This window comes from Osmia bicornis, chromosome 16 (assembly GCF_907164935.1).
Source record: "Osmia bicornis bicornis chromosome 16, iOsmBic2.1, whole genome shotgun sequence".
In the NCBI taxonomy this organism is placed as follows: Eukaryota; Metazoa; Arthropoda; class Insecta; order Hymenoptera; family Megachilidae; genus Osmia; species Osmia bicornis.
In genome coordinates, this window is record NC_060231.1 from 6,160,510 (window position 1) to 6,182,743 (window position 22,234).

General features: G+C 47.8%; 2 protein-coding genes, 1 non-coding gene and 1 pseudogene across 4 annotated transcripts; 3 read left to right on the forward strand and 1 right to left on the reverse strand.

Moving 5' to 3' along the window:
- Nucleotides 1–734: 734 nt before the first annotated feature.
- LOC114881872 (sorting nexin-13-like) lies at nt 735–6,819 on the reverse strand. Of its 2 annotated transcripts, none has more exons than XM_029198757.2 (10): nt 6,616–6,819; nt 5,923–6,035; nt 5,745–5,844; nt 5,600–5,686; nt 5,377–5,501; nt 4,749–5,310; nt 3,107–4,675; nt 2,853–3,041; nt 2,567–2,781; nt 735–2,132 (listed from the first exon to the last, which is right to left on the reverse strand). In XM_029198757.2, exons 1-10 carry the CDS (start codon nt 6,643–6,645, stop codon nt 1,802–1,804), a joined length of 3,321 nt encoding a protein of 1,106 aa, XP_029054590.1. In that variant the 5' UTR covers nt 6,646–6,819; the 3' UTR covers nt 735–1,801. The 2 variants fall into 2 exon arrangements, with proteins under 2 accessions (XP_029054590.1, XP_029054591.1); XM_029198758.2 differs by lacking the exon at nt 6,616–6,819 and adding an exon at nt 6,146–6,550.
- Nucleotides 6,820–8,896: 2,077 nt separating this feature from the next.
- On the forward strand, nt 8,897–9,087 carry LOC114881873. The gene has a single exon (XR_003790340.2). It is a non-coding gene; the product is annotated as a U2 spliceosomal RNA (small nuclear RNA).
- Nucleotides 9,088–15,962: 6,875 nt separating this feature from the next.
- LOC114882513 lies at nt 15,963–16,140 on the forward strand (annotated as a pseudogene).
- A 1,185-nt stretch (nt 16,141–17,325) lies between these two features.
- On the forward strand, nt 17,326–19,166 carry LOC123988564 (mucin-2-like). The gene is made up of 2 exons (XM_046289114.1): nt 17,326–19,053; nt 19,158–19,166. Exons 1-2 carry the CDS (start codon nt 17,326–17,328, stop codon nt 19,164–19,166), a joined length of 1,737 nt encoding a protein of 578 aa, XP_046145070.1.
- The last annotated feature ends 3,068 nt before the right edge of the window (nt 19,167–22,234 follow it).

Genomic DNA, 22,234 nt, shown 5'->3' on the forward strand with positions numbered 1-22,234 from the left:
CAACAAATTCATTGGACTTCTTTATGTATATAGTCATTAAGATATAATCGTCAAACACTGCAGTGTTTAATTAGGAAGCGTTAGATTTAAGTGAATTTTTAATATAATTACGAGCGCTCGTATAGGTAGATATTCTTAGTAGTATAAGTATGTAGGACAAATATGCAATTGCATATTTATTAATTACAGATCTGTAATCAAAATCAAAATTAAAAAATGTTACGATAGGAATAAAAAGCAAAAATCTACGTAAATATATGTATAGATAAGTAAATAGGTAGGTAGTGAATAAAAATAATGCTCCTTTTGTTGTTCGTTTGCACAACAGTCGAAACGTTTTGCAAATGTGCACCAAGAGGATGATGTTATTGAATAAAAGTAAAAATTTGCATAAATGGAGGGTGGATGGGATGAGGTAGGGCGGGTCTCCACCCGCAGCAACCTCCCCGTGGTGAGACCTGGGCAATCGTTATTATTTTATGACTAATTAATAACTGTATCATTATTTTTATGGTATATTTATTAATTATGCAGCAAATAATACGAGCGAATTGGCTGCGAAAATGCTTTTTTTCTATTTAATTGCTGTTATATTTATTCTCAGGAACTATGTCTTTAAGATTCTGAAGTGTACCACATTGCAAATACAATTTTACGGAAAGAAAATTAATAATAATGAATGCATGGTCAGTGAAGACAGGGGGGGGGAGGGTGAATAGAACGAAGAGTAACAATTTATAAACAATTCCTTTAATAATAAGTAAACGTGACAGATATGGCGTTTCAACACGATAGAAATAACATTATATGTATATATATATACAATTGTACGACATTTACAACAATTTTTTACACAATCGTGCCGAGTATTATCATCGACAAAGAAATAAAATAAACTTTTACAAACATTACGGCTAATTCGAGTGATTTCAGAGGCTCGAAATAAATATTACATACAATTTCTCGCTACGCGAATGGCACGATACAATTGATAACCATTTCTTTCATTTTCTTTGAAGACGAATTAAGTATAAGAACAATCGCGACGATTCCCTAGGTTAAGTTGCCGCGGAAACTTGGTCTTCTAGTACGTGTAAAAATTGTTTAACATTAGTGTGAAGTACATATCGTGAAATGCAAATTGGAATGCATAATGTTCTTAAATACGTGTCCCTAACGGCTAATCGCGCAGAAGATTGTAAAACTTTTAATATTATTCTCTACGTAATACCGACAAGAATCGTGTCCCCTACGACTCGAACTTGATTATAATATTTATTTCAAATTACTCGTATAACTGTTTATTATTTGGCCACTTGATTACTGCGCTTACTTTAACGAATATGCTTATTATAAATTGAAAGCCTTTTGTATAACTTTCACTTTGTTCCCAGTTGAGAGAAACGATTCTTTCATTTCATTTTTTTTTTTTTTTTGCTCCATTATTGCAGTGTGAGATTGGTTATTGGAAATAATTTATACATTGCTCCTGGTTGCATTACGTCCACGAATCACAAGTTTCTTCAGCTCATGATCCTTGCACTTCATTGCTATTATTTGTACAAAATCAAATGGCCACTCAAGTCATCCTCAATCATTCTGCCATTCTGTTATATTTCAACACTTTCGAGACAAAGAATACAATTATTTAACCCTATTTCAAGAATCCCAAATATAAAATTACATGTGCGAGTGAAGTAGAAAAAATTAATGAAACTATAACTGATGGGTATGAAATAAAAATTGATGCAGTGTTTTAACTGATGATCTTGAGTAGCCAATATTTCTTGACGTGTTATCATTAACACTTTTGCATGTTTCTGTGTTGCACCCTCGGCGAAACAGAGTAGAGTTTCCGGAATATCTCTACAAGATTGTTCTGAGGGAACAGGGTTTCTACTATTCCTTCTAAGAGGACGTACAACAGTCTTCTGTTCAGTACAGGTCGTTGGAACAATTCGAATACTCTCAAAAGACCTCTTCTGGTCGTTTCGCTACCTATGATATGTTTTAATTCGTCGGACAAGCAAGATAACAGAGCGACTTTAGCCGCCACTCTTGTTCGGTATTTCATCTCTGCGTCCCTAGGTGGTTTCTTTTCAGCCTTAACACCATTTGGCCAAAAGCTATTTCTAAAGTATGAAATAATAATTTTTGTAATAATTGTTCATTGAATTTTCTCATTACAATATACAGTGAGAGGTAAAAGTGAGTAGACACTGTTCAAAATAGAATACCTCGGTTAAAATTGGATTAAATAACTTGAGGTTTTTTGAGGAGCTATAAAAATTAATTCACTAAAATATGTATTTTCATCGTTTTAAAAAGTTACAATTTGTTAAAATCGTGAAAAAAATAATGAAGGGTAATTTTTCAACTTTTTTATGTAAGTCTATAATAAAAATTTAAAATATGTCTTTCGTAGATTCAAATAAATTATGTGTATGCTGAAAATTTCATCGAGATCTAATTTTTATAGCTTCTCAAAAAACTTGAAGTTATTTAGTTCAATTTTAACCGAGGTATTCTATTTTGAACAGTGTCTACTCACTGTAGTTTTACTCACTTGAACAATTTCAAATAGCCCGCCACTCTTGCTGGGCTAGTTAACAACGACACGTACTCGACTATTCGTCTGTTAACTATGTCCCCAAACATCGTACGAATAATTTGCCTTAACAAAGTGACAATTCGTCGTCTAAGCCATTGATTTCGAACTTTCAAGTCGAATATTTCATCCATCAGCAGTAACATTATACGGAGAGGAATATTATCATCAGTCTGAAATGTGAAATTTTTGTAAAATATTATTTTTATTTTGTATCATTTTGAAGAAAAAGAAACACACCTACCTCTACATCCAGACCAGCGCCAACTTTAGTGTTCTCGTAAAAAGCATTGGGCTTCTTTGGATTTCCAAAAAATTTACTTATATTATCCATCACACCGTCCACTGTATTCAGCATGTTATCAGGCATAGTTTTCACAGCTTGGGTTACAGTTTTCATGGATGTCTTCAGAGGATGCATCAAAGTGTCTATCTGTATTAAACAGAAAATTGATATTTTATATAGAATCTTCTCCCAATTTCATATTCATTACTTACAGTTTTTGATATCTGTCCACCAGTGACACCCTTGTCGTAATCCCCTTGCTCCAGAAAACTGAGCAATAAATTTTGCAGACCCATGTGACCATCCACCACTGCTGGCTTAGTTAATTGATACATCCAAGAGTTTAGCATCAACATTCTTCTCTCCAAAACAGTTCTTTCCATATTATGAAAAGCTTTCTTAGCTGGGAATGGTATTTTCGCCAGATCATAATACTTCTCTTTGATTTTCTGATGCAAATCATAGAAGTCAGAGTACCTCCTGTAAATGTGCCACTTCTCTTGGTACCCTGAATCGTAGCTCTTGGTCACAGCCACCGCATAAATACCGTAGGTTTTACCACGGTCGTTTACAATTCCAGTCTCAATGATCTTGGCAGTGATCACGAATCTACCCTGCTGTAACTTTTTAATCGCGTTACGATCGTACGTATTCTCATCTAACTTAACAAACTGTTCAGCATTCGACTCTAAATAAAACGACAGATCCTTGCCCTCGTTAATTTGATCCACATCGATGCTAGCAGCTTTCCTCATATTTTTTATAGCTCTGATATTTATCTCAGAGTCCGTTTCGTCGGTTCCTCTGCCCTCGTTAGGCTCCACGATGCTCGCTAAACTGGTCGACGAATTTGATCTGAACCTACTGTCCTTCAATTCCGTTCCCCTCGTTTCATCCGGCTTGCACATCTCCGATATCTCGTCCAGGGTTTCCAGTTCATTGTTCGTGCTGGATATACTAATGCTGTCTAAAGATTTACTATCATCTTCTGAAGTGGGATCTTTCAACAGATCAAGTTCAGCGAGCAGCTTCACGTACGCCATGGATCTCTTGAATCCTGGCAGAAATCTGTCTTCATTTTGCAGCTTCTCGTAACAACAGGTACGAAGATCATCGAACCAGGTTTCCTTAACTGGTTCGATTCTTATTCTGTTTAATAAAGTCTTGACTAAAGCGTCGTCCAACTGCAACTTTGGCGACGCTTTCTCGCTAAGGTACTGCTGATAGATCTTCGTAGCTGCCTCCTTTAAATTCTCCAAGTCGTTGTTCTTACGCCTGGTGCCCATTATACTGGTAGCTGCCTGGGACATGTGTAATTTTTGTAACTCTATGTCGGATATCTGTTGTTCAGCCGACACCCTCCATCCGTATACGTTCAAATAGAAATACAAATAAGTTTCTGCGTTTATCGAGGTCATATAATCGATGAAGTAACTTAACGCGATATTATTCTTCAGCAATTCGTCCAACGGTAAATTCACTAATTTTTGCCCTGGTATCAATAATCTGTTCCAATCGGGCTGAGCACCTATCCCATCTGTCTCCGAGTCCAATCCCTCTTGCATACCAATGATTCTGGTCTCCAAGATCTTCTTCACGTACAGTAAACTGTTCAATTGTTGCTTTACGGATAAATCATCGTCTCCCCCCGAGTCCTTAGAACGTAGGTGAGCTATTTCCTTACAAACTATGCTTTTCGTCGCTGTTAATTCATCTAAGCTATCCGTGACTCTGATCACCGTTAAAAACACGTCGCTTGGTAAACCGCCTTCCTTGGCGCACTGAAATAAATAATACTATCATATCAGGTTTCTATTCTTAATGAAGATACAGGTGAACGATCAAACAGCTTACCAGCCATATACACGCCTGATTAATATAATCAGGGTCAGAGAATAAATCCAGCAATGGTCTAATTATCACGTTCACTAACAATTCTCTTAATATAAATCTCACAGTCAGACAATCGAAATCTCCCTTTGGTAATACCAGATACAATAATATCTCTGATATCTCACCGAGGAATTCAAGTTCCTGTGTGCTGTTGGTGCATACCGTATCTCTGCTGATCAGATTGTTCTCCATCTGAACCTCGAGGTCGAAAAATATCTTCTCTAACGATTCATCTTCCTTCTCCTCGCTCGCCTCGATCGGCTCGGTGAGCGAGGATAAATTAGGAATGTAAAACTTTGTCTGAGAATACCACGACACATCTGTCTCGCTTTTGTTCCGCCTGTGAGTGGGCGTTCTCTTAGGAGTTCCACTGGACGTACTCGAGCTAGCGCTACCTTTTTGCAATTTTTTCGAACGGACCTGCTTTATCCTGGCTCTCGCTTGACGATACAGCCTCACGTGGGAGGCTACATCGTCCACGAGACGGGTTGTTAAATATGGTATCCAATCTACACCTTTCACTCTGTTTCAGAAAAATTTCTCTTTAGACAGAGGAAACTTCGGCCTTATTCGTTTCATCGTTACCTACCGATTTGCGATATTGATAGCTATCTTTTGGGCGGTATCTCGAACAGAGTAGATGAATTCTTCGTCGTCTGTGATTACGTTGTACCATGGTTCCACGTAATCTCTGATAACGAAATCCAATATTTCCTATACGCAAAGAAAATTGCAAATTGCTATGATACCTTTACCATAAATACATAGAACGTTATATATAATTAGAGAAATTTTGAAAATTGACTATGTACTTGCAGGGACTCGTCGATAATACGACTACCAGTGATCCTTTTATCTAAAGTGAAGGTCATCTTCTGCTTGGACACATCTAGAATATACTGGAACAGCGACGCAGACTCGATTAAAAAGAACATAATGATGTGAAGAATTATTTACCTGGCGAAACTTTTCAGTCTTCTTATTCAAGTCTTCCCTTTCTGACTTAATAACGTCATCAAGATTTGCACCGTACGTTCTATATACACACGTGATTGTTCTGTAACAAAATATATGCGTATAGATGTAATTCTTAACAATGTATGATTCTAATTTTGTTAGGTTATATATATAATACCCTAAAATTAAAGCGAGCAGACAAATAAATAGCTTCACAATCGTTCCAAATCCAACAAGATACACGAGTAGAGTCGCTGCAACTCCAAGAAACCCATACAGTGGAACATTCATCTGTAAAACAATTGTAATCAATAATCAAGAACGTATTAGAACAAGGTATAGTGTGTAAGAAAATATAATATATTGTCCCCTGTTCAGATAATCAAAGAAAAATACTTTACTGGAATTTTCCTATGCAATGGTCCTTATCATTGCACAGAATTATGTACAGTGCTCTGCATTATCGCGAGAACTGTTCAGTTCTTTAAATGCAACATTCATTATTTTTACAGCATACGAAAAACGTAACGTCGTTGGACGTTTCATAAGTGTGAACCGACGACCTCTCTGTTTATATATTTTTATCTATACAGTAATGAAAGGTCTAAATCCACGTAAATGTACAAAAGGAATGTATGAAGGAATTGACAGGGGATGGAAATGAAAAATTTCATTCATTTAATGATGAAAAATCAGGGGGAATGATTATGGGGGATCGTTCGATGGGCCAGTGCGTGCTCTGTGAAAAAATTTGCGCACGTTGCAACAAAAATAAGTGAATGTTAACAATATGTTCCCGTCTACTGTGGTGCAAATCGTTTGACATTGCACAGACACATAGAAACGCACACAAATGTATACACACACCCACCTTTGGATTCTTGGATAAACAGCCGGACATGTAGTTACACACATATTGCGGATCTCGTACGATTCATCGCACGAACTGGTCACCTAACTAACAATTTATTTACATCTTTGTAAGAGAACATTAATCCAGCAAATACGTCGGACGACATGTCTATTTAATTCCGCGTGCGGATGATAGAGGCGCTTTTACGCGGTTATCGCAAATTTTATATGCTAGAGGCGTACTGTTCGATTCTCACCGTATGCAACTAAATTGCGTATAACTACCAGTCGCATACGTTTCAATTACTTTCCTATAAGTATCTTTAAACATGATTTATTCATGAGGATTAAAAATTTTTTATGTTAATGTTCAAAGATCAAGTTGTTTTTTGTATAAAATTATCATATTTCGTTGGGGAAACGGTATATTCATTGGAGGAAGCATCTATTAATAATTAATAATCGTTATCAGGTTTAATTATCAGAGTTTTAACTGATAATGGTTATTTTAATAGGAAAAACAAAGTATCGCGTAATAAAAGGGTTGTAATCGCATCGAAACGATCGGTCGCGGTAAACGATATATCGAAGCAACCTTTGTTGCGCGCGCAACTGGTCACTAACGTCATCTATATATGAAAGCGCGTACTCCAAATAGTCAGTCGTTCCTGTGCAGCAACCAGCAGCAACACAGAGTACATTGTACAGAAGGGGGAATTTATGCAAATTTTTTTTCAGAATTAACAAATTGGGCATCGAAAAACAACTTAATCATTTATATTTAATAAATTTCTTAATTCAAACATTAAACTAAGTCCTTTGATATAATAATAATATCCAATGAATTAGTGCCTCTCAAATAGGCAACCTTTATATATTATAGCAACTTGGTTGCCCTTAAAATAGGCAACCTTTCTATATTATAGCAACTTGGTTGCCCTTAAAATAAGCAACCTTTATATATTATAGCAACCTGGTTGCCCTTAAAATAGGCAACCTTTATATATTATAGCAACTTGGTTGCCCTTAAAATAGGCAACGTTTATATATTATAGCAACTTGGTTGCCCTTAAAATAGGCAACCTTTCTATATTATAGCAACTTGGTTGCCCTTAAAATAGGCAACCTTTATATATTATAGCAACTTGGTTGCCCTTAAAATAGGCAACCTTTATATATTATAGCAACTTGGTTGCCCTTAAAATAAGCAACCTTTATATATTATAGCAACCTGGTTGCCCTTAAAATAGGCAACCTTTATATATTATAGCAACTTGGTTGCCCTTAAAATAGGCAACGTTTATATATTATAGCAACTTGGTTGCCCTTAAAATAGGCAACCTTTCTATATTATAGCAACCTGGTTGCCCTTAAAATAGGCATCCTTTATATATTATAGCAACCTGGTTGCCCTTAAATTAGGCAACCTTTATATATTATAGCAACTTGGTTGCCCTTAAAATAGGCAACCTTTATATATTATAGCAACTTGGTTGCCCTTAAAATAGGCAACCTTTATATATTATAGCAACTTGGTTGCCCTTAAAATAGGCAACCTTTATATATTATAGCAACCTGGTTGCCCTTAAAATAGGCAACCTTTCTGTATTATAGCAACTTGGTTGCCTTTAAAATAGGCAACATATTTATTTGTTATAACATAACGTTGCTTTTAAGGCAACAAAAAAATGTTGAAAATTCAATAACTTCGTTTCGTTTTGACCATACCGCTAATATACAGTTTTGTAAAACGTATTATTATGATTATACATACAAACATTATATTAAGTTCTTTAATGCTTCTTTAGGTAATATCCAATGGGTTAGTGCCTCTGAAATAGGCAACCTTTATGTATTATAACATATGTTGTTCTTGAGGCAACTTGTTGCCTTAAGAACAATGTGTGTTATAATACATAAAGGTTGCCTATTTCAGAGGCACTAACCCATTGGATATTACCTAAAGAAGCATTAAAGAACTTAATATAATGTTTGTATGTATAATCATAATAATACGTTTTACAAAACTGTATATTAGCGGTATGGTCAAAACGAAACGAAGTTATTGAATTTTCAACATTTTTTTGTTGCCTTAAAAGCAACGTTATGTTATAACAAATAAATATGTTGCCTATTTTAAAGGTACTAATCTATCGAACCTGGACCAGTCCTCGTTCGCCGCGCGCCGACCCGCCGGTGAGTCAAATTTTCACCGCTAGGGGATTTTTCGACCGAACACTTTCTCGCAACTAAAAGGCGTTGCTACAGCACATAAAAGGCAACGTAAAACAACGTACAGCATCGCTTCTCGGCCTGATGGCTAAGATCAAAGTGTAGTATCTGTTCTTATCAGCTTAATATCTGATACACTCCCCATCGGGGAGTCAGAATATTAACCTTATTTTTGGAATTGGTCGGACTCCGGGGCTTGCTCCGACTCCGACACGGGTCGTACCTGCCTTGCAGTGCCGCAGGACGCGGCCCACATTTGCTATCTGAAACATACATTGCTCTTCTTAAAATATTCTGACTCCTCTTTTCTATTCTCTAGTCTTTTTTTTTCTTTTTTATTTTTTATCCGCGATCGCGTTCGTGTATTGGCTTTTCCAACGGCGGTGCGACTCGCTCAGCACAGCGGCGACTGAACTGCGCGGTAAGTGGAGCTTGGGAGTCTGGTGGTGGTTTTCTGTAGTGTAGCGTTACTGTAGAGTGGTGCCACCTGGAGCAGGCAAAGCGCTGTCGACTCCAGGCGGACTGTTTCGATATATCGAAACCCTTTCGCGCCGTATCCGATTCCGGTGCGGCCTTGCTCGCGTTTGTCTTTGTTTTGGTTTATATTTAGCTGTTATCCGTGAGAACGCTGGTCGTTTAAACCGATAACAGCTGTTTGTCCCACTAACCGACTTGCCGAAATCCACTTTTTGCTCTAGTTTTTGTGCTCCCGTATAGGCTAAATATAGACATTTAGACCGTTACGGGTAGACGTTATTCCATTATTCTAGCTATTTAGCTAGAAATTTTTCGATTTGCATTAGTTTAATTAGCTTTTTTCCGATAAATTATCGAGGTACACGGGTCCTTTTACAACTTGTGTAACTCGATATTCACAGTTCAGTCCCCTGTGTGCGGTAATTTGCGGATTTAATTTGCAAATTATCGCGGAGAGCGACTCGCACGGTCGTCCTCGTTTCGTTCGTTTTATTTTTTCTTTTATTTCCTGATCTCTAATCTAGTCACTAGATTAAGGTTTTATTGCATTTTATTTTACTTTATTATTTTGATTTATTTATTTTACTCTTATTTATTTCCTTTCTTTTTATTTCCGCGACATATATACCATAGGTATATATACCCGTTTATTTTCTTGATTTTGTTTTATTTTGTTTTATTTTCTCTTTATTTTATTTTCTTTATTTTATTTTACTTTATTTATCTTTTTAGTTTTAAGTTTTAAGCATTGACTGGGGAGTACCTACACTCTATATCAGTATTTATTATTTTATCTTATCGACTATTCTATTTTATTTATTTATTCATTTATTTTATTATTTATTTTAAAATGACTTCGACGACGAACCCCCAGCCAAGCTGCACCGCCCGGGGTAATGAAGTCATTATTACCTTCCCCCCTCCTGAAACCTTCCCGTGCCCCTTCTGCAATGAAGGGGCACCCCCATCCAGAATGAGGGTGGCCGTGTACCAGCGGCACGAGGACTTAGGCAAACATCTGCGCCTCCACCATCATGGCGCTAGTAGAAGGTGGGTCTGCGGTGTATGCTTCTTCACCGACGACAGTGCGTACGCGCTGAAGAAGGTGAGGAAGCATCACGCGGACTCCCATGCAAATAATGCAGTGCCTCGTGCCGCTGGGGCACGGACATCTGCCCCTGCGGGAAGGGTTAGTGGCGGTGCACCTTCGGCTGGGGGGGATCTAGCCGAGGAGCGACCCACTGACGCGCATGTAGCCGAGATGACGCAGAGGCCCTCTCCGTCCCCGATGGAAGCGTCAGGGACCACCACGGGTGGAGGCGCGCTGACGCGCGCAACTAAATCTACCCTAACTAACTCCCGGACCACCGTGGCTGCCAAAACAAAGACTGCGCCGAAAAAGAAGCCCACGATCACTGCTTCGGTGACGGGGAGAAATCTTTTGACGGGCTGGGCGCTCAAGAAATCTGCGACTACGACAGCGACAGCGACAACGACGATCACGAGGAAGAGCGGGACGCCGTCCAGCCCCGCCGATGGACGACCTCCACCCGCGGGGAGTCCCGCCACCCCGCCGACCATTGACCTTACCACACCACCAGCGGGGACCGGCGCCGCAAAAAGGACCAGTGGCGGGCCAGTGTCAATGAGGAGGCCAAGTGGGGGGGTAACTTCCACCCTAACCCCCCCAACAAAAGAGAAGGAGAAGAGCCCGGGTATGAAGAAAAGGAGCACCCGGGCCTCAACGGAGCCTCCTCAACCTGGCCCGCCCCAACGAACCATCACCGCCACAAGAAAGGTGACCCCCGCCGTCACGTATGCAGAAGTGACCAGGGGCACGTCGACCGCCACTACTACGATGACTACCCGGAGGATGGCACGGGCAACCTCCCTCCCGCCCGTGTCGAAGCAAGAGGAAGCCGGGGGCACATCCACCACCCAAGTGCCCCCCACCATGCTAGTGACGGCGACGTGCACCTTCGCGACGGCGGGGACACTGACCCTAACGACGACCTCGGTATATAGCAAACCGGTGGCCGTCGTCACCGTCGCCACAAGAAGGAGCGGGGGGGGAGCCTCACCGAGGGGGATCAAGAAAAGGATTCAAGAGGACACGGTGCTCCTGGAGTCCGCGCCGACGACCAGGGCGCGGGCTGCCAGGGCAACCACAGAGCCCCCTCGGACCCCCCCCAGAACAAGACAACAAACGAAGCAGAGGAGGAGCCCACCACCACCCATGGGCTCCGCGACGGTGAGCGACGTGGCCACCTCAAGGACACCAGAAGAGCGCCCTGCAACAAGGAGGAGTACCCGGGCAAAAACTCTATCGCCCGGGTCGGCACAAGGGAAGACGAGGGGGGACGGACCTGCCACCTCACCGTCCCCCACTACAGGGCGCTCTGGGAGGAGGCAGATCCTCCCAGCTATAGCCGAGGCGTCGCCAGCGGTCAATGCGGCGCCGGAAACGTCAAAAGAAAAGAAAAGGGGAAAGGAAAAGGAAACGGAAAGAAGAGCAGGAGAGGAAGAGGAAGTAAGGGACTGGCGGGACGTCACGCCGCGGAATACGAGGAGAAGGGCTGGGCGGCAGGAAGAGGAGGGAGTTTTGACGACCCCGCCACCGAAGAAACAGGCGCGGCAGCCACGGCAGCAACAACAACAGCAACAACAAGAAGAGGAAGTGGTCCGGGAGCCACCCGTGGTAAGGGCCCCTACGGGGGCGGAGCAGGGGCCTCTAAGCAGGCCACTGACTGTCGATAGGGCCACTAGCCCTATCGACTTTAATAACAATTCTAGTCCATGTTCTTGTGATTGTCCTAGAATAAGTAATGTCGCCAGCAGCGTGACTAATTGCCCCGGGTCAAACCGGGGCTCTGTTTTCAGCCACAATGGGCAGAACAGGAGGGGCCGAGGGGGCGCCAATAATAACATCAACAACAGAACACACCCCCGCGACGTAAATACACGAGGAGTACCCCGCAGAGGTCGGGCCCCACAGTCGCCCGCGACGCACCGGCGAGGGAGAGTGAGCCCCCCGCCTTCACCTGAGCGCCGGGGATCCCGGAGAGGGCGCGACCCGCATCGGGACACACGGCTCCCTGATGCCGTCCCACACGCCGGCCGATCCAATGAACCAACCCTCGGTGCCGACCGACCCGAAGTGCTACGCAGGAGCACGAGGGCAGCGATAGGCACCGAAAGGGCGGGTCTCGTTGAAGAAGCCGAAACGGTGACGACGCTTCAGGCGCTGGAGGACTTCGCTGCGAAAGTGGCGGAGTTCTTCGTAAAGCATCGGGCTGTGAATACCGACCGGGCCGCAAATCCAGCCACCAGTGGGAGGGGTGGCCGGCCAGAAGCGGCTGCGAGGAGAGAGGGTGGGTCTCGCCGTCCGAAGGACAGCTCGACGACGACCGGTACTCCTACCAACCGCGAGGAATATGTACGGGAGGCGACGCGCATTCAGCGCTTGTTCCGTGCGAACCGGAAGCGTGCAGTGCGGGAGGTCCTGAAAGGGTCCTCCCCACACTGTGAAGTGTCGAAGGACGTAGTCCAGCGACACTTTACGGAAATGTACGCTCCTCGGGATCGTGCGGGGCCCCTCCCGACTATCCATCATGAGACAGCACAGGAGTGTGACGCTCTGGTGTCGGCATGTACGGCCGCCGAGGTGAGCAGCCGCCTGGACCGGATGAAGAAATCTTCTCCGGGTCCCGACGGCGTAACCTACGGTGATTTGCGCGATGTCGACCCAGGCGCCACGCTCTTAACGGCGTTATTTAACGCCTGTCTCAGGATGGAGCATATCCCGCGCGTTTGGAAGGAATCCAACACCGTTCTTATTCATAAGAAGGGTGACCGGGATGACTTGTCGAACTGGAGACCTCTCGCGATGGGCGATACCCTGCCCAAACTCTTCGCCGCTGTAATGGCCGACCGCCTCACCCACTGGGCCGTACTCAATCGACGGCTCTCACGAGGCCAAAAGGGCTTCCTGCCGTACGAGGGGTGCCTTGAGCACAACTTCGTGCTGCAGGAATGCATCGCCGACGCTCGGAGGAAGAAAGGGGAATTGGTAGTGGCGTGGCTGGATCTTTCCAATGCCTTTGGATCGATCCCGCACGCCACTATCTTAGAGTCGCTCTCCAACGCCGGGGCACCGCGGGCGATCACAAATATCGTCGCCAGCCTGTACACAGACTGTGCGACGAGGGTCCGCACCTCTGAGGGATACACAGAAAGAATACCCATATTATCAGGAGTGAAACAGGGCTGCCCCCTCAGCCCCATACTGTTCAATCTGGCAATAGAGCCCATCATCCGCGTAGCTGAGGACTCCACCGCAGGGTACGAGATCGCGGGGGAGAAAATCGGGGAGCTCGCCTACGCGGATGATCTCACGCTGCTGGCGACATATGAAGAGGAGATGAGGAATATGCTACTCGCCGTTGAAGAAATCGCAACGAACCTGGGTCTCGCCTTCAACCCAAAGAAATGCGCGACACTCCACCTACGAGGCCGGGACGACATACTGGACACCGTGTACTGCATCCAGGAGGTAACCCGTTCCGGCTCTGGGAAAAGGTGAGCCCTACCAGCATCTAGGGGTCCCAACCGGGGTTCAGCTCGATCAGACGCCCTACACCACGATCCGTGGCGTGTTAGAGGACCTGAGCGCGGTGGACCAGTCACTCCTCGCCCCCTGGCAGAAGATCGAGACGGTGGCGACATTTATTGTCCCGCGTCTCGATTTCCTGCTCAGGGGAGCCAATATGCGACGAATGGCCCTGTCGGAGCTCGACAAGGCTATCAAGCGGACGGTCAAGCTGTGGCTTAACCTGCCCCAGCGAGCTAGCCCGGAGGTGGTCCACATTCCCCCGTCACTGGGAGGATGTGGACTTCCTCCGATAGCCGACCTCGCGGAGGTTACGGCCGTGGCTCACGCATTCAGGATGCTGAATGCGGGTGACACGGTCGTGGCTAATATCGCGAGGTATTCGCTGGAAGCTGCCGCGAGCGAGAAGCTTTGTCGGGCTCCGACTGGTCGGGATCTTGCCCAGTACCTGTCGGGCTCTTTGGCCGGGGACTGGTCAAGACCAACGACGGGTCGTTCGTCGTTTTGGTCGAGGGTGCGGTCTGCTGCGCTGAGGTCTGGAGCGCGTCTCGGTTTTCGCTGGGAGTGGTGCGATGATCGGGCTGAACTCGCGGTTGTTCTGGAATCCCGAAACGGGCGTCGGGTGGTCGTGCCGCCTCTTGCCAAGGCACACGTCATCACCAGGATGAGGGCCGCAGTGACGGAGCACTACCTGTCCTCGCTTCTTCGGAAGCCGGACCAAGGGAAGGTTTTCCAGGCAACCACCCAACATGCGGCGAGCAATCGCTTCATGAGGGGTGGCGCGTTTATCCGCTTCGCTGATTGGAGGTTTATTCATCGCGCCCGCCTCGACGTGCTCCCGTTAAACGGAGCCCGTCGATGGGGGAACGATGATAAACGCTGCAGGCGGTGCGGATACACGCTGGAAAGCCTTCCTCATGTGCTCTGCCACTGCGGTCCTCATTCTGCCGCCAGGCAGAGACGGCACGACAACCTCGTCCTGAGGCTGAGTAAGGCGATCCGGCTCCCCGGTGAGATCCGGGTCAATAGGCGTGTTCCCGGGGCGACAGGAGAGTCTTCGGCGCTTCGCCCGGACATTGTAGTCACGCACGAAGCGTCGAAGACGATAGTGCTGGTCGATGTAACCGTGCCCTTCGAAAACACGATGCAGGCCATCGAAGACGCGCGTACAGAGAAAATTAATAAATACAAAGATCTCGCAGACTCTCTGAAAGGGCGCGGTTACAAGGTATACTTGGACGCATTTATTGTGGGCGCCCTGGGCGCCTGGGATCCGGGGAACGAGTTCCTCCTTGATTTACTAAGAATATCGCCGCGCTACGCTTCTTTAATGGGTAAACTTATGATAGCTGAAACCATCGCGTGGTCCCGAGACATCTACGTGGAACATGTCTCGGGAATTAGACAGTACACGGTGCCCAGTACTGAAAACCACAATGAAAATAACGGGGCCAACGCTGACGAACGGGAAGGCGAGACCCGCGTATCCTCATCTCCTCCTCACGTCCTGAACACCGAGAGCAAAGCACATGCAAAGCACACGCAATCTGCGTTGTCTTTCCCTTTTCTTTTCGTTTCTACTTTTGCTTCTACACCATTATTACTTCTGCTCTGCTAATCTATCTAGATCAGGCCTACTCGGTGTTCTATATATTACTTCTCTTCCTTACTCTCCTTGCGCTCATTCTTTGCCTATGTCTATGGCTATGTCTAACCCTAATTGCCTAGTCATACTTTATTTACTCAGTCCTTATAGTCGTAGCCTATGCTTATATTTATGCTATACATGTGCATCTGTACTTATATCTGTCTTTATTTCTATTTATATCTATTTTCATGCACTTAATTAATAACAAGAAGATTTAGAGCGAGCTAACAGCTCCTTCTTTTTAATATTTAGATGGCGAACGCCTCATAGAATGACAAACGCGACATATGCGATGGGAAGTCTTCCCACTGCATTTATATATTTTTAAATATTTGATAAAGGGCTAAGCCCAAAATGTTGGCGAAAATGTATCCCCCCAGGGGCTCGCTCCTGGGGAAACATGAATTGTTCAATAAAGCGCTTTTATCTGTTCTTATCAGCTTAATATCTGATACACTCCCCATCGGGGAGTCAGAATATTAACCTTATTTTTGGAATTGGTCGGACTCCGGGGCTTGCTCCGACTCCGACACGGGTCGTACCTGCCTTGCAGTGCCGCAGGACGCGGCCCACATTGGCTATATAGAAACATACATTGATCTTCTTAAAATATTCTGACTCCTCTTTTCTATTCTCTAGTCTTTTTTTCTTTTTTATTTTTTATCCGCGATCGCGTTCGTGTATTGGCTTTTCCAACGGCGGTGCGACTCGCTCAGCACAGCGGCGACTGAACTGCGCGGTAAGTGGAGCTTGGGAGTCTGGTGGTGGTTTTCCGTAGTGTAGCGTTACTGTAGAGTGGTGCCACCTGGAGCAGGCAAAGCGCTGTCAACTCCAGGCGGACTGTTTCGATATATCGAAACCCTTTCGCGCCGTATCCGATTCCGGTGCGGCCTTGCTCGCGTTTGTTTGTTTTGATTCTGTATTTAGCTGTTATCCGTGAGAACGCTGGTCGTTTAAACCGATAACAGCTGTTTGTCCCACTAACCGACTTGCCGAAATCCACTTTTTGCTCTAGTTTTTGTGCTCCCGTATAGGCTAAATATAGACATTTAGACCGTTACGGGTAGACGTTATTCCATTATTCTAGCTATTTAGCTAGAAATTTTTCGATTTGCATTAGTTTAATTAGCTTTTTTCCGATAAATTATCGAGGTACACGGGTCCTTTTACAACCTGTGTAACTCGATATTCACAGTTCAGTCCCCTGTGTGCGGTAATTTGCAGATTTAATTTGTAAATTATCGCGGAGAGCGACTCGCACGGTCGTCTTTCCGTTCGCTCGTTTTTGTTTTATTTCTAATCTAATCTAGTCACTAGATTAAGGTTTTACTTTATTTTATTTATTTTATTTTCTTTCTATTTTATCATTTTGATTTACTTATTTCCTTCTTTTACGTCCGCGACCTGTATACCTATACATAGGTATATTTCCTCGTTTTATCTAATTGACTTATTTTATCTTATTTTATTTTGCTTTTTTTTTTCCTTTCTATTTATTTCATTAGTACTAAGTTTTAATTATTGACTGGGGAGTCCCTACATTTTATATCAGTGTTCGTTGTTTGTTTATTCTTATTGTATTGACTATTGTACATATTTTATTTATTTATCTATTTATCTATTTGATTATCCATCTAAAAATGTCTTCGACGACGAACCCCCAGCCGAGTTGCACCGCCCGGGGCAACGAAGTCATCATTACCTTCCCCCCTCCTGAAACCTTCCCGTGCCCCTTCTGTAATGAAGGGGCACCTTCATCCAGAATGAAGGTGGCCGTGTACCAGCGGCACGAGGACCTCGGCAAACATCTGCGCCTCCACCACCATGGCGCTAGCAGAAGGTGGGTCTGCGGTGTATGCTTCTTCACCGACGACAGTGCTTACGCGCTGAAGAAGGTGAGGAAGCATCACGCGGACTCCCATGCAAATAATGCAGTGCCTCGTGCCGCGGGTGCACGGACATCTGCCCCCGCGGGAAGGGTTAGCGGCGGTGCACCCCCGGCTGGGGGGGATTTAGCCGAGGAGCGATCCTATACTGACGTGGCCTTGCCTGAGACGACGCAGAGACCCTCTCCGTCCCCTTTGGAAGCGACGGCACCCACCACGCGTGGAGGCGCGCTAACGCGCGCCAAGAAATCTACCCTAACCAACACCCGGACCACGGTGGCTGCAAAACCGAGCAACGCGCCGAAGAGGAAACCGGTCATCACTTCTACGGTGACGGGGAGGAATTTATTGACGGGCTGGGCCATTAAAAAGACGACAGCGACAACGACAACGAGGAAGAGCGGGACGCCGTCCAGCCCCGCCGATGGACGACCTCCATCCACGGGGAGTCCCGCCACCCCGCCGACAGTAGACCTTACAACACCACCACCAGCGGGGATCGGCGCCGCCAAGAGGATCAGTGGTGGGTCAGTGTCAATGAGGAGGCCGAGCGGGGGGTCATCCACCACCCTGACCCCCCCCACCAAGGAAAAGGAGAAGAGCCCGGGGACGAAGAGAAGGTGCACCCGGGCTACGACGGAGCCTCCTCAACCTGACCCGCCCCAACGGACAGCAGCCAGGAAGGTAACCCCCGCCGTCACTTACGCCGAAGTGACCAGGGGCACGTCGACCGTCACAACAACCATGACGACGAGGAGGATGGCACGGGCGTCTTCCCTCCCGCCTGTGCCAAGGAACGAAGGAGCAGGGGGCGCGTCTACCACCCAAGCGCCCCCCACCATGCCAGTGACGGCGACGTGCACCTTTGCGACGGCGGGGACACTGACCTTAACGACGACCTCGGTCTATAGCAAGCCGGTGGCCGTCGTCACCGTCGCCACAAGAAGGAGCGGGGGGGGAATCTCGCCGAGGGGGCTGAAGAAAAAGATCCAGGAGGATACGGTGCTCCTGGAGTCCGCGCCGACGACCAGGGCGCGGGCTGCCAGGGCAACCACCGAGCCCCCTCGGACCCCCCCCAGGACAACTCGAACAAAGAAGAGGAGGAGCCCACCAGCGGATATGGGCCCTGCGACGGTGAGTGATACGGCCACCCCGACAACACCGGAGGAGCGCCCTGTGACGAGGAGGAGCACCCGGGCGAAAACCCTTTCGCCTGGGTCAACACAAGAGAAGAGGAGGGGGGACGGAACTACCACCCTACCGTCCCCCGCTACAGGGCGCCCCGGGAGAAGAAGGATTCTCCCAGCTATAGCCGAGGCGTCGTCGCCAGCGGTCACCGCGGCGCCGATAAAGGAAAAGGGGAAGGAGAAGGAGAAGGAGCAGGAAGAGGAAGAGAAGGAAGAATGTCGGGACTTCACGCCGCGGAACAGGAGGAGAAGGGCTGGGCGGCGTGAAGAGGAGGGAGTGACGACAACCCCGTCACCGAGGACGCAGGCGCGGCAGCCACCTCGAATACGGAATGAAGGAGCGGAAGTGGAAGTGGTCCGGGTGCCACGCGTGGTGGAGGCCTCCGTGGCGACGGAGCAAGGGCCTCCAAGAAATAAGGTGACCATTGACAGGGGGACTAGCCCTGTCAATTTTAATATTAACAATAATAATATTAACGATAATAATAATAGCTCTAGTCATCGTTGCTGTGAATGTCCTAGGTTAAGTAACGTCGCCAGCAGTGTGACTAATTGCCCCGGGTCAAACCGGGGCTCTGTTTTCAGCCACAATGGGCAGAACAGGAGGGGCCGAGGGGGCACCATTAACAGTATTAATAACAGAAGAGACCCCCGCGAAGCAAACACACGAAGAGTACCCCCCAGAGGTCGGGCCCCACAGTCGCCCGCGACGCACCGGCGAGGGAGAGTGAGCCCCCCGCCTTCACCTGAGCGCCGGGGATCCCGGAGAGGGCGCGACCCGCATCGGGACACACGGCTCCCTGATGCCGTCCCACACGCCGGCCGATCCAATGAACCAACCCTCGGTGCCGACCGACCCGAAGTGCTACGCAGAAGCACGAGGGCAGCGATAGGCACCGAAAGGGCGGGTCTCGTTGAAGAAGCCGAAACGGTGACGACGCTTCAGGCGCTGGAGGACTTCGCTGCGAAAGTGGCGGAGTTCTTCGTAAAGCATCGGGCTGTGGATACCGAGCGGGCCGCAAATCCAGCCACCAGTGGGAGGGGTGGCCGGCCAGAAGCGGCTGCGAGGAGGGAGGGTGGGTCTCGCCGTCCGAAGGACAGCTCGACGACGACCGGTACTCCTACCAACCGCGAGGAATATGTACGGGAGGCGACGCGCATTCAGCGCTTGTTCCGTGCGAACCGGAAGCGTGCAGTGCGGGAGGTCCTGAAAGGGTCCTCCCCACACTGTGAAGTGTCGAAGGACGTAGTCCAGCGACACTTTACGGAAATGTACGCTCCTCGGGATCGTGCGGGGCCCCTCCCGACTATCCATCATGAGACAGCACAGGAGTGTGACGCTCTGGTGTCGGCATGTACGGCCGCCGAGGTGAGCAGCCGCCTGGACCGGATGAAGAAATCTTCTCCGGGTCCTGACGGCGTAACCTACGGCGATTTGCGCGATGTCGACCCAGGCGCCGCGCTCTTAACGGCGCTGTTCAACGCCTGTCTCAGGATGGAGCATATTCCGCGCGTTTGGAAGGAATCTAACACCGTTCTTATTCATAAGAAAGGTGACCGGGATGACTTGTCGAACTGGAGACCTCTCGCGATGGGCGATACCCTGCCCAAACTCTTCGCCGCTGTAATGGCCGACCGCCTCACTCACTGGGCCGTACTCAATCGACGGCTCTCACGAGGCCAAAAGGGCTTCCTGCCGTACGAGGGGTGCCTCGAGCACAACTTCGTGCTGCAGGAATGCATCGCCGACGCTCGGAGGAAGAAAGGGGAATTGGTGGTGGCGTGGTTGGATCTTTCCAATGCTTTTGGATCGATCCCGCACGCCACTATCTTGGAGTCGCTCTCCAACGCCGGGGCACCGCGGGCGATCACAAATATCGTCGCCAGCCTATACACAGACTGTGCGACGAGGGTCCGCACTTCTGAGGGGTACACGGAAAGAATCCCCATACAATCAGGGGTCAAACAGGGTTGCCCCCTCAGTCCCATCCTGTTCAACCTCGCAATTGAGCCCATACTCCGCGTGGCCGAGGAGTCGACCGGAGGATACGAAATCGCGGGGGAAACGGTCGACGAGCTCGCCTACGCGGACGACCTCACGCTGCTGGCGACATATGAAGAGGAGATGAGGAAAATGCTACACAACGTAGAAACAATAGCGAACAACCTGGGTCTCGCCTTCAACGCGAAGAAATGTGCCACGCTACACATACGAGGCCGGGACGACGTGCTGGATACCGTGTACTGCATCCAGGAGGAACCCGTTCCGGCTCTGGGAAAAGGTGAGCCCTACCAGCATCTAGGGGTCCCAACCGGGGTTCAGCTCGATCAGACGCCCTACACCACGATCCGTGGCGTGTTAGAGGACCTGAGCGCGGTGGACCAGTCACTCCTCGCCCCCTGGCAGAAGATCGAGACGGTGGCGACATTTATTGTCCCGCGTCTCGATTTCCTGCTCAGGGGAGCCAATATGCGACGAATGGCCCTGTCGGAGCTCGACAAGGCTATCAAGCGGACGGTCAAGCTGTGGCTTAACCTGCCCCAGCGGGCTAGCCCGGAGGTGGTCCACATTCCCCCGTCACTGGGAGGATGTGGACTCCCTCCGATAGCCGACCTCGCGGAGGTTACGGCCGTGGCTCACGCATTCAGGATGCTGAATGCGGGTGACACGGTCGTGGCTAATATCGCGAGGTATTCGCTGGAAGCTGCCGCGAGCGAGAAGCTTTGCCGGGCTCCGACTGGTCGGGATCTTGCCCAGTACCTGTCGGGCTCTTTGGCCGGGGACTGGTCAAGACCAACGACGGGTCGTTCGTCGTTTTGGTCGAGGGTGCGGTCTGCTGCGCTGAGGTCTGGAGCGCGTCTCGGTTTTCGCTGGGAGTGGTGCGATGATCGGGCTGAACTCGCGGTTGTTCTGGAATCCCGAAACGGGCGTCGGGTAGTCGTGCCGCCTCTTGCCAAGGCACACGTCATCACCAGGATGAGGGCCGCAGTGACGGAGCACTATCTGTCCTCGCTTCTTCGGAAGCCGGACCAAGGGAAGGTTTTCCAGGCAACCACCCAACATGCGGCGAGCAATCGCTTCATGAGGGGTGGCGCGTTTATCCGCTTTGCTGATTGGAGGTTTATCCATCGCGCCCGCCTCGACGTGCTCCCGTTAAACGGAGCCCGTCGATGGGGGAGTGAGGATAAACGCTGCAGGCGGTGCGGATACACGCTGGAAAGCCTTCCTCATGTGCTCTGCCACTGCGGTCCTCATTCTGCCGCTAGGCAGAGACGGCACGACAACCTCGTCCTGAGACTGAGTAGGGCGATCCGGCTCCCTGGTGAGATCCGGGTCAATAGGCGTGTTCCCGGGGCGTCAGGAGAGTCCTCGACGCTTCGCCCGGACATTGTAGTCACGCACGAAGCGTCGAAGACTATAGTTCTGGTCGATGTAGCCGTGCCCTTCGAAAATACGATGCAGGCCATCGTAGACGCACGTATGGAGAAAATTAACAAATATCAAGACCTTGCAGATTCTCTAAAAGGGCGCGGCTACAAAGTCTACTTAGATGCATTTATAGTGGGCGCCCTGGGCGCCTGGGACCCGGGGAACGAGT